Source organism: Antedon mediterranea, chromosome 1 (assembly GCF_964355755.1).
Source record: "Antedon mediterranea chromosome 1, ecAntMedi1.1, whole genome shotgun sequence".
Classification (NCBI taxonomy): Eukaryota; Metazoa; Echinodermata; class Crinoidea; order Comatulida; family Antedonidae; genus Antedon; species Antedon mediterranea.
Genome location: NC_092670.1, coordinates 37,609,963 through 37,626,474, shown reverse-complemented (window position 1 = coordinate 37,626,474; position 16,512 = coordinate 37,609,963). Strand labels below are relative to the sequence as shown.

The following is a 16,512-nucleotide window of genomic DNA, read 5'->3' as shown; positions in this document are numbered from 1 at the left end:
AAGATTAATGCTAAAATAATGGGTCTGTCTAAACACACCGAGACTACCAGATCGTCGTCTACCAAGCAAGAAATGAAAGGGCCTGCGTAACGAGCGTGGAGTGCCGGATTCAGAATCTAGACTCTCGCAAGAATTGGAATTTGAGTGCGCTCGTCTAAACAACTCTACGAAACACAGAAGAAAAAAATGTTGTCATATAGAATGAGTGAAAGAAAACATAATACATCTCAAACATTGGTAGAACAATAACACAAATAACATTCTAATTCTAAGAACAATAATAAAGTTAGGAAAATACAGAATAAAGAAACATTTTTTTAAACTAAAACTGAAACTTTAAAATTAATTACATAACATAACATTGCAAAAGCTAATTAGTTTTTAATTATAAAACAAAAATGTCAAAAAGAAATTGTGACCAATAGACACAACAGAAACTAAAACAATATTCAATCTTGATCTAATAACAATTCCGCATTAATTGTTTAAAACAAACAAAAAAATAAACAGAAATGTTTAAAGAAGATATAAAAATAATCTGTAAATTAAAATGATTAACCAAAATATAACCATGCTTAAAATAAAATAAACATTTGTATTTTTATATCAAACATAAAAAATGAATTAAAACATAAAAGACTATAGAAAATGAAATGTAAGTTGTAAAAAGAAATTCTTCCAAATGAACTTTCTAAAATCTATAAAATACAAAAATGAAGAAAACTGTTCTACTACTTACGCTGTTTCCTTTGTTGTGTTGTTAACGGTGTGTAATCCTCGGTTTCATCTTTTCTAACAATTTGTTCTTTTGGTGTTTCCATTCTTTGATTTGACATATCTGTCACTCTTTTCGGTGTTTCCATCTGTCGTTTAGGTTTTGCAATAGGATTAGGTCGCTGCGACCTGATGTTTGCTTGCTCAGCACGAGCGTAAGCCGCTGCTTTCCAGCCTTGCGACAAATTTCTATGATTAACTCTCTCTAAGCTTTTACTCCGATGGCGTTCTCGCAACCATTGTTCATGCTGTCGCTCACGCTCCTGACTCCGCTCTCGAATTCTTACGCGCCCTCTGTCGTTCCGATTAAAAGGTGGTGGATCATTTTCCCACTCATCACGATAAGAATCACGCTTACTAGATGTGGACGATACAGAACTTATTTTTCTTGAACACTGACTATCAATTTCACTTTGATCATCTGGAGGAATGACATGACCAGAATCTACGGATCTAAATTGTCCCCTTTTCTCAAAAACCTGCCGTCTCTCTGCGACAGATTGGAAGGTACGGTCATCCTCAGATTGTATTCGCCTTCGTCGGAAATCCCGTAAAGACTTTGCATCTCGTGGATTTCTACTATTAACAGTTTTGGCTCGGTTTCGTTCGCTGTTTTTATTTACTGGTTCAGCGTGGAATACACCATCTACATCTTTTGATTCTATATCAATGTTTTGTGTTGTCCATTGTTTTTCGCTAATATTACCATCTGACCTCGATGCTATCATCCCGGACCTTTTGTACCTTGAATCCTCATCCCTATCAACAGACATTTCTCTGTATCCTTGGGTAAAAATTTCATGTTTAGAATTCTGATCCTTTAAATCATTGTTTTTTAAAACATCAGTTGCATATGTAGAATTTTTGTCCATTTGTCGATAATCTGTCCTTGCTTTCTCCCTTCGTTTATCAACATTAACGTCTATAAACTTCTCCCGTTTACTCACTGGAGGGGATCGTTTAACTCTAGTTTGAGCGGAGCGAGGTCCTTGTTTACTCTCTGTATCAGGACGACGCCAAGACTCGGCATGTTGAGCCGCATTACGATTTGACTGACTACTGACGGAATGTTCTGAGTTTGCATTAACATGAGGTATAGATATCGGAGCATCACTACTGGTTGGGCTAACAACGTGTGCTGGAGTCGCACGATATACAGGTAAATTAGGATCAGCTTGTGGCAATGTTCTATCCACCCTTCTTTGATCCTTTTTTCCAGCAGACGCCACAGAGCCACTACTGCTATTAGAAGGTGACGTATCTCTTTTTAACGACAATAAACCATTCTTTTGAAACAAGCGCTCTACGGAGCCCATAAGCTCCAACGAATTCCTCTGCGCCTGAGAATCGCAAGATTGTGTCGATTGGACGCTCCGTCTATCGGTAGCCGCCCTCAACATTTCACTGTTATTATTATTCGAACCAGTATTAGAATTTTTACCGTATACATTTGTCCGTGAGATAGGTGTAGAAGTTTGAAAAGTTTTTATCTGTGTTCGCTCCAACTGAATAATTCCGCCTTTGGTATCAGATTGTATAGAAGAAATATAAGGTGGCAAACGAGAGTTCAAACGATCAACGCTTTCTCCATTGGAATCATTACTAAACACATGCGTATTGGTAGTTTTCTGGGGTTCAGTACTAACTGGAATTGATGTATAGGCAGATGATGGATAAGCAACTTGTAGAATATCCTCATTCTTGGGAACTACTGAAAGTTTTATTGTATCAGAGCTAGAAAATAAAATAAATTCAACAAATTACTTACTGAATTTATTACAATTAATCACACTAACATTGGCTTAAACATAATACTGTAGATAGGCTAAACAATTGAACTGAATACATACCATGTATACCTTTTAACCCAGTGAGTGTACAGTAAGTGTAAAGTGTACAGTAAGGGGTGTATGTAGGTATACAGACACGACAAGGATATAAATACAACCTCTGATCATAGTATCATGTCTGACTTTAACCTAACACATTGTTGTGTTTGCATAATGATCATTTTGTGGTTTCTATCCATTAGTTTGTATAAAGTTTATATTGAACTGAAGATAAACAATGATTATAGGTTAATCAATAAATGTTGGGTATTTGTACAAAAATACAAACGAGAATCAACACTAAATCAATTAAAAATATAGTTTTTATTGAGACATGATCTAATAAAAACTATATTTTGACATTTGGAAGTTTTATTAACTAGTTAGGAAGATATGTGAAGATACTCAACTCTTGCCACGGTCTGCAACATTTATTTTGAATGAATGAATGTAAAATGGAAACCTTTTTTCACAAGTTCCTACTAAGGTAACAATTGTTACAATATTTTATAATATTATTATTATTTTTTATGTGTGATATCAGGTGTATGGAACAGTTTGGGTACAATAAATTAAGTTTCTTTCAATCTGTTCAGCTTCGTTCTCACTCACCACCATTTTACATTAAACTAACCTTCTAAATTGTGTTTCACAATTTCTAGCACACTATTCTTAAAGACCCCTTCCCTGCAATTTTGGACGTTTTTTGGAAAATAATACATATATATCACTTTAAAAACATTAAACCACGTCATTCCTCGTCTTAAATGTACGTTTTATGGTAAATTATGATAAAAAGTGAGAAACAATGCACTACGTAAGTAGCTCGCGGCGATAGACCTCTCGTGGACGGTCTTAGGCTTAGTTTTGTAGGCCTAGCTGGTAAACATCGGTAACGTACGAACATCGTACGCTAGCTATATACCTAGCCTGACGTTGTATAGTTGCTGCATTAATTGTCTTTCTATTTTTGCCAGACTCCGTTGATACAAATTGGGGAAAACCCGGTATTTTCGCTGAAAAGTTAGGAGTCTTCCATTTGTTTTGGCCTCACGATCGATCGAAAAGTGGGCGAATTACAGGTGAAAAACAAAAATATCAATCCGCACGCAATGCATTTTGGGATTTATAGCGGACCGCTATAATTATTAAAATCGACTTATTTTTCACATTTTTAACCGTTTAAAGACGAAAAAAGTTATCGCAATAGGATCATATAGTATTATTTTTACATTAAATATAGTTTGTGATCTTAAATTAGATCTAAAAAACGTAGGGAAGGGGGCTTTAAGCTCTTTCTACACTATCAAACTTTATGTGAAAAAAAAATGTGATGTGCTTATATGGACATGATGATGTCATATCACCACCATATTTGGGCATATCACCACCATATTTGGGCATATCACCACCATATTTGGGCATATCACCACCATATTTAGTCATATCTTAAAACTATATTGAAAAAAAAGTAATATACTGTATCAATGGATGTATAACTACAGCATTATATATATTCTCAATTACTTTTGGTATCACACTCATATGAAATTGTCCATTGCTTCAGAAAATAGGTACAAAGGTAAACAAACAGTTGACAACAAACATCAACAAATTGATCAGCTCTCTGATAATTAGATCACAAAACTTGTGGCCAGTTACCTCTAAGCGCATTTCAACCTTTCATAAATCTGCACTCAACCAAATATTGTTGTCTTAAGTCGCTTGATAATATTTACAAACATTCATTATGATTCCACCTGATAGAGCATGAAACTAGGAATTTTTTTAGACATTATTAGCAAAGATGTCAATAACAATTTATGCGGCTCAGTGAACAAACATATTTAAGCAATTATTTCAATCCCTATATAAGGAATTCCTACAAGAGGTTTAGCCAGCAATGTGTAAATTCTTACAAATTTGTTGTATGTCACTTACGGTATTAAATAGGGATTATTTCTAATTCAGATAAAATATCATCAACTTAGTTCTGAATCAGGATTTGAACTGGAAGCAAAGCATATTAACCACCAAGCTACTACAGTACTGTAGTGTTATAATTCTGTATTCTATCGATGGATAATTTTAGCCATTTTACAACAGTTTTTGTCAACATTTAGGCCCTGTTCAGACCCATGGCGTTAGACCGTTTTAGCGTACAACGTTACTATCAAGGTCACGTTACAAACCGCAGAGAAAAAAACGAGGTGTTCAGACCCATAGCGTACGATTATCGTTACAACGGAAGTACGTCATCCAGGTTGTTTCTAGTTGCATATTCATGTGCTCTTACCCACGTGTTTTCATCATTATTTCCACTGTATATAGGCCTAGATCTCAGCCCTACCATTATGACAAAATTTGCCGTAAATAAAACATACCTCAGCATTTATTTAAGAAAAATATAGTAAAGCCAAATTTCTGTTTCTATTGTTTTTATTTTGTAGTAAAAAACATTTTCCCCAGGCTCTTGTGTTACGAAAATAAAGCAGGCCTCGTAATGATGAAGAAAAAAATGATTGTGATTAGTCTATCCAGTCCAGTCAAAGATACTGTATATATTCTTTGGTCCAGTCAGTTGAAAATAACCCTTAACTTTTGCTAATAAAAGGGACACAGCTCCCCTTGTTTGTTTACTGATTTTTTAGGAGTTAGGGGGTTTTCAGCATTAAACTTGTCCAATGTCCAGTCTAGTCTGCCTTTCTTGTATGAATGAGTGACTTGATGTCCCACGCTAGTTTTTAGCTTGAATGAAATGCGTGAATGGCTCTAGGCCTAGCTAGGCCTAAAAGCGGATGGGATCGTAGTCCCTATGTTTAAATACAAGGTGCATGTATTTATGTCATTTGTTAGAAAATATAATGGTAATCAGTTGATAATAGTTTGTAGCCTTTGTAACAGTTGTATTTGTAGTGTAGTTAGGCCTTATTTATTCTGGCCTTTTTGTTATTGAAATCCATCTCACACATTGACGATACAAGATGTCAGCCTAGGTCAAACCTTGTTTCGCGTCATAACAGGAAACGTTCTGATTGGATACAACATTGACTTACAGTAGGGTCATTCCATCTCAGTTCACCCAAAAAAAATGGAATTTTAAACCCTACCTCTTCCAATTTTGATGAAATTTGGTATATGGGTGATTCATAGCAATTAAAGCCAAAATTTCAAATTTTAACTTTATCGGACCAACGGTTTTCGAGATATCGCAATTTCAATTTTCGGTTTTTACGCAAAAAAGGGCGCGGCCGCCACGTTTTAAAGAGCTGTATATCGGGAACTATAGGTTCGATTTTAAAAACAAAGGTATTTTTGTAAAGGGGAGACCATAAGGAATCTAAATATACTAATTGTGTGTGTTTTATGTTAATTTTAAGTTGAATAAAACTTTGACATATATTTTGACCTTGAAATTGACCCCGTGGAACACGCCCGATTTGTTGGTGACTATCACGAAAAATGTAGACATACGTGTCAACTACAACATATAACAAAATTGGAGGGGTTTTTTTGTTTGTTTCCATGAAATTACAATTTGAAGTTGACATACCTCTTCCTTTTAGTGTATTTTTGGTGTTGTTATACTTATACACAGTGTGAACACTAACTGTTAAGGTGTCTTATTGTTACGCTTTCTCATCAGGCCCACTTAAACAGTAGATATATTTTGATATGAGAAATACTGGGTAACTCACATACTTTTCAAATCAATTTTGACACATAGTTTAGTGTCCTTACTATGTTGTGATGGATAGCAATTACAAAACATCAATCAACATTCCTAATCTAAGGAATTAGGGTGAGTACAATGCTGTAATTGCATTTTTTAGACAGTTTGACCACAGAAACTGGACAAGCTGCAGCATTTTATATTTTCTTACTATTCAACACTAAAGACAAGAAAAAAGTTTATTTTTTTAAAGTTTATGCCTCAGAGAAATGTAAGTACTTATTATACTGTAGACTAGAATGTAGATTAGGCACATACAGTATGCATGATGAATTTTACCAGATACAGTAATAGTTGCTTTATGGCCAAGTTTCAAAATTGAAGTTTGCCTATTGCATTGTATTGCAGGGAGAATTGTAGCTTTCATTCTAATGATGACCCCTGTCATCAAAAAATCCATGTAAGAAGCACCGCTCCAGCTATTCGGAAAGTAAAGAAACATGATGAAGAGCTTAAGTTATTAGTGTTACGTAGTGGGATAGAGTATAGGAATATACGCACAATATGCCTACATCATGAGCAAGTGTTTCTTTTAAAGTATTCTACTCTCAAACGAAAGTGTTGCGATCCGTGTGACCTTCATCCAAACAAAAAAAGGAATAAATCGTTGAAAGTGGTGTCCGTGGATTACTATAAATGTTTGGCAAACCCTCCACCAACTATTGTACCTGGTGAGAAACTATGCCCAACATGCTTCATCACTGTTAAAAAAACATGTGGTAAACCTTTGGATGAGTCTAGTGCATCAACTTCTATATTCTCAGAAGAACCTACACATACTTCTACTCCAACTGTGTCAGATACTGAATCATGTTCCCCTCAAAAGGACACATCCCTCATAGATCTAAATGCATCATTGATACGTCTTGGTGAAACGCCTGTAAAACCTGGACATCTGGCACCCTCAAGCAGAAAGAAAAAAGCAAAGGACAAATTTGAGAAGAGCACAAAAAAGCTGAAATGTAAGTTGGAAGAGCAGTACAATGTACCATTGGAAATGTCCGACTCTGGTGATGAACAAGACTGCCTTGACCTTAAATTACATCATAAAGTATATAATGAATTAAAAGAAAAATTCAAGAACTCCAACTCACATTCTGAACGTGTTCAGATACTAACGCTGTCACCTTTTACAATGGAACGTACAATGCACGAATTCGGAGCGACAAATTACATGGTAAAAAAGAGCAGAGAAGTAAAAAAGAAAAAGGGTATATTGGGAGTATGTGACAAGAGCCAGGGAAAGTCTTTATCAGAAGAATTGAAAGAAAGCGTTGTAAGATTCTACGAAAATGATGATAATAGCAGAATCTGTCCAGGAAAGAAAGACAAAGTTAGCGTTCGTGGAAAAGATGGTGAAAAGATTGAACATCAAAAACGGTTGGTGCTTTTAAATCTGAAGGAGCTACATGCTGCATGGAAAACTGTTTATCCACAGAAAAAAATAGGCTTTTCATCTTTTGCTGCCCTTCGCCCCAAGTGGTGTGTGCTCGCTGGTGCATCAGGGACGCATTCTGTATGCGTCTGCAAATATCACCAGAATCCAAAGCTAATGACATCTTGCTTGCCATACTCCGTCCATGATCTTATGTCTAAAGCTGTTTGTTCCCCTGAGGAGGAAGTGTGCATGATGGGTCAATGCAAACAATGTCCCGGTCGTGTAGGTGTTATTAATTTTTTAACTAACTGTGAAGAAATTGCTGATGTAGAGGAATTAACATACACGCAGTGGGTCAGTGTTGACAGGACAAAACTTGTTACTCTTGTTGAACCAAAAGAAGAATTCATCGAAAACCTGGCTGACAAAATTGTTAAACTAACACGACATAGTTTCACGTCAAAATCTCAAAGTGGCTATATGAGAAACCTTAAAGGAACATTACAACCGATGGAAGAAATAATTTTACAGGGAGACTTTGCCGAAAACTATGCATATGTCGTTCAAGACGAGATACAGAGTTTCCATTGGGAGAATAGCCAGGCAACGTTGCACCCATTCGTAGCCTACTATTGTTTGCAAGATGGCACCCTGGAACACATTAACATATGCATAATAAGTGATTGCAGAGAACATACAACAGTTACTGTATATGCCTTTTTAAAGGTTGTCATCCCCTATTTAAAAACAAAACTACCAACCATGAAAAAAGTTCATTATTTCACAGATGGATGTGGCGGCCAATACAAAAACAAATATAACTTTATTAACCTTTGCCACCACCAGGAAGATTTTGGTTTAGACGCCGAGTGGAATTTTTTCGCTACATCACATGGCAAGAGTGCATGTGATGGCATAGGTGGAACAGTTAAGAGGCTTGTCACTAAGGCCCTGTTCAGACCCATGGCGTTAGACCGTTTTAGCGTACGACGCTAAAAGAATGTGTGTCTGAACAGTTGGGGATTAGCGTACAACGCGTTGTACAACGGTTGTAGCGTTGTAGTGGAAAACGGTTGATAGTACCGTTTTAGCGTACGACGCAACTGTAAGTCAACGTTGTATCCAATCAGAACGTTTCCTGTTATGACGCGAAACAAGGTTTGACCTAGGCTGACATCTTGTATCGTCAATGTGTGAGATGGATTTCAATAACAAAAAGGCCAGAATAAATAAGGCCTAACTACACTACAAATACAACTGTTACAAAGGCTACAAACTATTATCAACTGATTACCATTATATTTTCTAACAAATGACATAAATACATGCACCTTGTATTTAAACATAGGGACTACGATCCCATCCGCTTTTAGGCCTAGCAGGCCTAGAGCCATTCACGCATTTCATTCAAGCTAAAAACTAGCCTGGGACATCAAGTCACTCATTCATACAAGGCAGACTAGACTGGACAAGTTTAATGCTGAAAACCCCCTAACTCCTAAAAAAATCAGTAAACAAACAAGGGGAGCTGTTTCCCTTTTATTAGCAAGTTAAGGGTTATTTTCAACCGACTGGACCAAAGAATATATAATCTTTGACTGGACTGGATAGACTAATCACAATCATTTTTTTCTTCATCATTACGAGGCCTGCTTTATTTTATTCTTTACTCCATGGTAACACAAGAGCCTGGGGAAAATGATTTTACTACAAAATAAAAACAATAGAAACAGAAATTTGGCTTTACTATATTTTTCTTAAATAAATGCTGAGGTATGTTTTATTTACGGCAAATTTTGTCATAATTGTAGGGCTGAGATCTAGGCCTGTATACAGTGGAAATAATGATGAAAACACGTGGGTAAGAGCACATGAATATGCAACTAGAAACAACTTGGATGACGTACTTCCGTTGTAACGATAATCGTACGCTATGGGTCTGAACACCTCGTTTTTTTCTCTGCAGTTTGTAACGTGACCTTGATAGTAACGTTGTACGCTAAAACGGTCTAACGCCATGGGTCTGAACAGGGCCTAAGAGAAGCTTACAGCGTTTGACTGAATGTCATATTCTCACATCTCTCAGTATGTTCGACTACTGTGTAAAGAACATTCCAGGCATCAACTTTTTTCATGTGGGAATAGATGAGGTATCTACTGTGGAAAAAGAAATAAAGCCGAGATTCAACCTCGCCCAGACCATCAAGGGTACATTACAATATCATCGCTTTGTTCCAGTTTCTCTGGCACAGATGCAGGTCTACAAACTTAGTACCCAGATAAACCCTCCGGATGTGGTTGTGATTCAAGAATCTTTCAGTGATGAAAATGAAATTGTTGCTGATACACAACCCACCATTATTAGACTTCAGAATTTTGTGTGCTGTAGTTATGATGGTGTCCCATGGATTGGTTTGGTGGTGGATGTCTCAGAAGAGTTTGGGGATTATCAAATTAAATTTATGCATCCTCATGGGCCAGCGAAAACCTTTTATTGGCCGTCCAAAGAAGACTGTTGTTGGATTCCTGAATCAAATGTACATTGTATTATAGCCTCTCCGTTTATAAAATCCTCTTCGACTAGGAATTACAGTATTTCCCAAAATGATCGCCACAACATTTCTAAATACTGTTTGAATTGGCCAGATGACAAGGAGTAAAGGCCAGACATAGACAATTGTAACATTATAATAATATTTAGTTTGTAAATAAAATTATTTTTGGAATACATCAAATTGACATTGAAGTAATGCATGGACAGACACCAAAAATACACTAAAAGGAAGAGGTATGTCAACTTCAAATTGTAATTTCATGGAAACAAACAAAAAAACCCCTCCAATTTTTTTATATGTTGTAGTCGACACGTAGGTTTACATTTTTCGTGATAGTCACCAACAAATCGGGCGTGTTCCACGGGGTCAATTTCAAGGTCAAAATATATGTCAAAGTTTTATTCAACTTAAAATTAATATAAAACACACACAATTAGTATATTGAGATTCCTTATGGTCTCCCCTTTACAAAAATACCTTTGTTTTTAAAATCGAACCTATAGTTCCCGAGATACAGCTCTTTAAAACGTGGCGGCCGCGCCCTTTTTTGCGTAAAAACCGAAAATTGAAATTGCGATATCTCGAAAACCGTTGGTCCGATAAAGTTAAAATTTGAAATTTTGGCTTTAATTGCTATAAATCACCCATATACCAAATTTCATCAAAATTGGAAGAGGTAGGGTTTAACTCATTGGGTGATCTGAGATGGAATGACCCAGTAGCGTCATACGCTAAAACGGTACTATCAACCGTTTTCCACTACAACGCTACAACCGTTGTACGACGCGTTGTACGCTAATCCCCAACTGTTCAGACACACATTCTTTTAGCGTCGTACGCTAAAACGGTCTAACGCCATGGGTCTGAACAGGGCCTTAGTATGATTCTTCACCAATGGAGCCAGGAAACTTTATAGCATTAGAAGCAATCCAGTTCACTAGCCGTTTACTACACTCTACAGCTCTGTCTACACTATCAAACTAAATATGGTGGTGATATGCCCAAATATAGTAGTGATAACATCATCATGTCCATATATGGGCATATCACATAAAGTTTGATAGAGTGTAGACAGAGCTTGAGAAGCAATCCAGCTCACTAGCTGTTTATTATGCACTCTAAATACATACCTTTCTTGTATAAGAGCTAGAACAGTATTATATGATTTTCCAGTAACACTTTCCCCGTTAACTGATATGATGCGATCTCCGGTAGCTAGGCCTGCTTCGTGTGCTGGCCCTGGTACTTTTACCTGCTTCACAAAGATAGTGTCCATAGGCTCAAGGGCCGATATTTTGCTACTCTGTCTACTTGGATCTGAAAAAAAAAATTCAGAATTATTTAACCATAGTATTCATATACAGTACGTAAAGTTATTTCAAACTTTCAAGATTGAGCTGATAACTTTAGGTACAAAGTATTATAGAGTAAATCTCTGTATACAGTATCAAACTAGTTTGACAAAAAAGTATGATGTGTCCAAATATGGCAGTGAAATGCCCAAATATGGTAGTGATATGACATCATCATGTCCATATATGGGCACATCACATTTTTTTTCACATAAAGTTTGAAAGTGTAGACAGAGCTTTGGGATGATACTTACTTTACCTGTACATAATATAATAATAGCTTCTTTCTCTACAAAGAGAGGGCTAGAACCTACAGTACAATGCATTAAACCCTGCCATCAAATGGAAAGAACCCAACACACTAGTATTCCAACATCATTCCTCGACAAGCTGACACACTCCGAAATGTGTTATTTACATAAACATCATTTATACAAAAGACATGTCTACTGCCCTCTACCTTTTGTTAACTATGCTGACTTGTATTATGGATGCCTTTTTTCACTGTTCAGTGTTTCACAATATTTGTCATGTTTGTGTTTTCCAACAATGGTCAACACAAACAATTACTTTTAAAGCTATATTGCGTTTTTTAGGGACCGGTGTTTCAAAAGTCAGCATGGGGCAAAAAAGTATACTCATGATATAAAATTATTAAAGTAAATACAAAATTATTCTAAACTGTAGTAGAGAAATCACACTTTCATTTACAACTTAATTTAAACAACTAACTACTTTGAAGTACTATAGTAACAGTGTACGGTTATTTATATAATATTAAATCAAAACAAAATGTCGCAGGGGCACTCAACTATACTCAGCGTACTAATCACTATATAAACCTGACTAGCTAAATCGTATGGATAAATGCCATGAGAAATCAGCAATAGAACCTGGAAGGAAAACAAGGCAGACAGAAGGCTAACAATGCAGGAACAACTGGAATCTAGGGAATGATGTAACAAATCATTGAGGCATGAGGTCGAAGAACTGATTTAGCAGCAAATCAAGTCAATATGACTTGTTGTAACATTGTTCACATACTGCACACACTGTCTGAATAGAACAGGTTTAGATTGGTTATTAGATCATCAGAATCATCAGAGTTACAACAGCAGACGTAAATGCTTGTGTTATCAGTTATATAACTCCAATAGAACTCTGATGTAAATCCAACTGGTTTCAATACAGTATCAGGGTTAGATCCCTTGAATTCTCCAATAGAGGAAATACTGTAGTGTGGAAACATAACAATACATTTATATAAATAATATCAAACCTGAAATGAACTGCTTGAGAAATGTAAAGTAAAACCAGGGAGTTGTCCCCTGGTAAAACATCAAACAAGGTAATTGAAGGTTATGCTGCAATAGGTGAATTATGGCAGTGTTTACTACTACCCACACCTAACCACAAGTGACATCCTGTTTTTGATTGTCAAAGTCTATGAATCCGCCCAGTCTTTTAGCAACATTTCTGAAAGTAAAATACTGTACCCATACCTGTACAGTACAGCTAAAAACTACTGCAACGTAACCAGCTACTGCGTGGCTACAAAGTATTGTGTTTTGATTGTGATATTTCATAGTGTTACAGTTACACTGGTATTTCTTAAACTACATCATCTCCAGGTGAATAACAAGACGTTTTCTGTGAATTTGCCATCAATTCACAAAATGCTGGTAATGAATTATGACATCACTTTAATGATCATACCTTTAATATTGACAATTAAAGACTAATATCTGAAAGGTCAGCTGTGTTTATAGTTGGCATCCTCTATATAGAGTAGTAAAGTTATTTACTGATTCCAATGTAGACCCACCCACTTGACCCACAAGGTTAATTACTGAACAGGGAGATAATACACCAAAAAAAAAAGATTTAAAAAGCTATTAAACCAGAAAAATAACAAAACAAAAACCTAAAAACAAAAGGAAAAAAAAAACGTTTAAAAACTGTTTAAATCTTTATGACCTAGTTACCTGCCAGGCTGCGGTATGAATCACCATGGTAATTATCGTCATGGTAATTACAGTAATCATTTTATGTGCTGAGGGTATACACAAAATAATATAGGGAATTTAGTAGATTACAATTTGTTTTTCTAGGTGCAGTAATTTAAGAACTAAGATATAGTCAGCTTGCTTTGTCATTTAATTAATTACCACTATTTATTGAATTTTCAATAGGCAACAAGAGGCTTCTATTTGTTGCTAGCAACTTCATTGGTTAAAAAATCAGCAAGTGATGCTAATGCCTTAAGTGAATGTGTGTGAGTACCTAATGTTTCTTGGCAAAAATGGACAAAATTTAAAAAATAATGGGTTAAGTGTTTGCGTCAAGTTTCACACCTTCTGTGAGGTTCTTTGACGAACCTCAACCTCTCATGCCACACACCAAAAATCTCTTAATTTTTTATATAAATTGTCTTTCTTTCATTTTTATAACTAAAACTTTTTTGTCAAAGTATTTTTAAAAAGAAAAATTTTCTGTTGTTTATTATGGCTTTTTATGTTAATAATTGAAAAGTCAGCAGCAACCTAATACTTGACATGTACAGTACAATAATTGGTATTGTCAATATAACAATAACCAGTTATGCATCGTTAAACCAGCTATCCATGCAATGTACCGTTTAACTGCAAAATATCGGGTATTAGAAGATTGAAGACGTTTTGTTCACTCACTGTACAGCAGAAATGCATGCTGTTATACTTGATTACATATATGACTTGTTACTTGGTTTTGGGGGAAAAAGGGAAAATTATGTTTCAAAATATTATCAAAGTACAGTAGTAATAGTATAGTACAATAAAAGTTATTCAAAATAAATAAAGTTCAATCTCCTAACTGTATTATCACTGTGCAATCTGTTATTACCTTGGCACTGACTGAACCAAGTTTAAGATGAGATAGATGGATACACTTATCATTCCACAGCCATTTGATAATGTACTGTACATATACATCCTTAATTCCTGCTAACAGTTTATAAACACTATCAAATCTTAATCATAAAGTTTTAAGAGAGAAAATCTAAGCAGAGGACAGAGGACAACCAAACCAAATAAATACAATGAACACTGTATACAAAAATGAAACATAAATATTTTGTAGCATTGGGGACAGTTAATACAAAATTGTAGGTTATCTCTCCTGGCGATATGATTCAGGAGAGAAAGATAGAATTAACTGCATGTACAGTAAGTAGTTGTGGTAAAATAAAAGGTTGATAACTTTATAAAATACTTTAAAGATATACTTTAAATGTATATATTATTATATTATTAATTAGTTGGAGAATTGGCTTAGGGATACAGTAGTAAGTAAAGAAATCTGAATCTACTTTTCCTGGCCATGTCAAGTACTGCAGTAAATTCATTATTGTGTTTACGCTACATCCTGTACATTCAATTATTTAGCAAGAATTTTTTGTGTAAATCGTACATTCTTTATTACAGTGAATAAAATGTCTACATTGAAAAAAACTAAATCATACATTAATGTAGTAAAAAAACATGTAGTTACTGCAGTAAAACTAAATCATACATTAATGTAGTAAAAAAACATGTAGTTACTGCAGTAAAACTAAATCATACATTAATGTAGTAAAAAAACATGTAGTTACTGCAGTAAAACTAAATCATACATTAATGTAGTAAAAAAACATGTAGTTACTGCAGTAAAAAAACTAAATCATACATTAATGTAGTAAAAAAACATGTAGTTACTGCAGTAAAACTAAATCATACATTAATGTAGTAAAAAAACATGTAGTTACTGCAGTAAACTATACAATAGACCCATTTTGACATTATTCCTTTAATACCAAATCTTAATTTAAAGAAATATAATCTCTGCTTACCTTCCCCATGTCCCAAAAGTGATAACTCTTGATTTCGAAGCTCATCTACTGCCGATTCTGGTGGGTATACAATGAAATGTCGAAGAGTAAATCCAAAACCGCTGGAATTCCTATGAACTGTGACCTTACGTGGACCTTTCCAATTTGGGTATACTTTCCGATGTCCCGGTTCCTGAAAGAAAAATATATAATTCTGTTTGAAGATTATTTGGATCTAAATTTATTCCATTTTAGTTCAAACTTAATCTGAATCTTTCCATTGAAAGCAGCTATGTCTACACTGTCAAACTTTAATGTGATGTGACCATATATCGACAAGATGATGTCATGTCACTACCATATTTGGGCATATCACTACCATAATTGAGCACATCTCACTTTTTGTTTAATAGTGTAGACAGAGCTTTATAGCCTTATAATACTGAGAATTTTCCATCAGCTTATTCCGGTGAAGTAATGTTTAAAACAATCCAAGTTGATCTTTACATGTCTCTGCTTAGATAGGATTCAATTCATTAGGGACACTAACGAAGAACATCGTAGTAGTAATGTAGGTTAGATGTATCGATCTTATTGACATTGCATGCAGAATTCAATATAACTAGTATGGTATCTAAAATTAGAAACTATCTGCTGCTATTAACAGTATACAACAACTTTAATTCAAACCAGTCTACTATATAACATTAACCAATGCATCTATGGAAATTATATTATAAAGATCACATAAACGAATCACGGTATTCAAGTCAAATTGTCCCTAAAGAACTTCTTTTGTTGTTGTTATTGTAATCTAATTAAAATCAAACAGGACAGAGTAAAATGCAATAAAGGCTGTATCTTATAATAGAATTAAGGTCTTTAGTTAAGAGTGTACAGACGCCACATTCAAAAGATCGAAAATCATATAGATGATGAGGTTTTGATAGAGTTGATAGATTCACCCTTGACCCTTTTCCAGGTAAAAGTAAATAATCCTAGATTATCAGTGCTCACCTGTGTCTATTTAGGAAGCAAGTTTTT

At 35.0% G+C, this 16,512-nt stretch overlaps 2 protein-coding genes across 7 annotated transcripts in view; one reads left to right on the top strand and one right to left on the bottom strand.

Annotated features, from left to right (window-relative positions):
* The window catches only part of LOC140056925 (rho GTPase-activating protein 23-like), an 86,213-nt gene that overhangs the window by 36,611 nt on the left and 33,090 nt on the right, over positions 1-16,512 (bottom strand). For 5 of the 6 annotated variants that reach the window (XM_072102486.1, XM_072102623.1, XM_072102696.1 and 2 more), the window contains 4 exons: positions 15,490-15,661; positions 11,400-11,586; positions 740-2,508; positions 39-164 (listed from right to left, as the gene is read on the bottom strand). In XM_072102486.1, coding sequence (XP_071958587.1) covers positions 39-164; positions 740-2,508; positions 11,400-11,586; positions 15,490-15,661 — 2,254 coding nt within the window. The remainder of the gene's footprint in view (positions 1-38; positions 165-739; positions 2,509-11,399; positions 11,587-15,489; positions 15,662-16,512) is intronic. The other variant, XM_072102764.1, reaches the window with a different exon arrangement.
* Positions 6,415-8,710, top strand: LOC140050845 (uncharacterized). Its single transcript, XM_072095815.1, has 2 exons — positions 6,415-6,419; positions 6,685-8,710. The coding sequence occupies exons 1-2, from the start codon at positions 6,415-6,417 to the stop codon at positions 8,708-8,710; spliced, it is 2,031 nt and encodes a 676-aa protein (XP_071951916.1).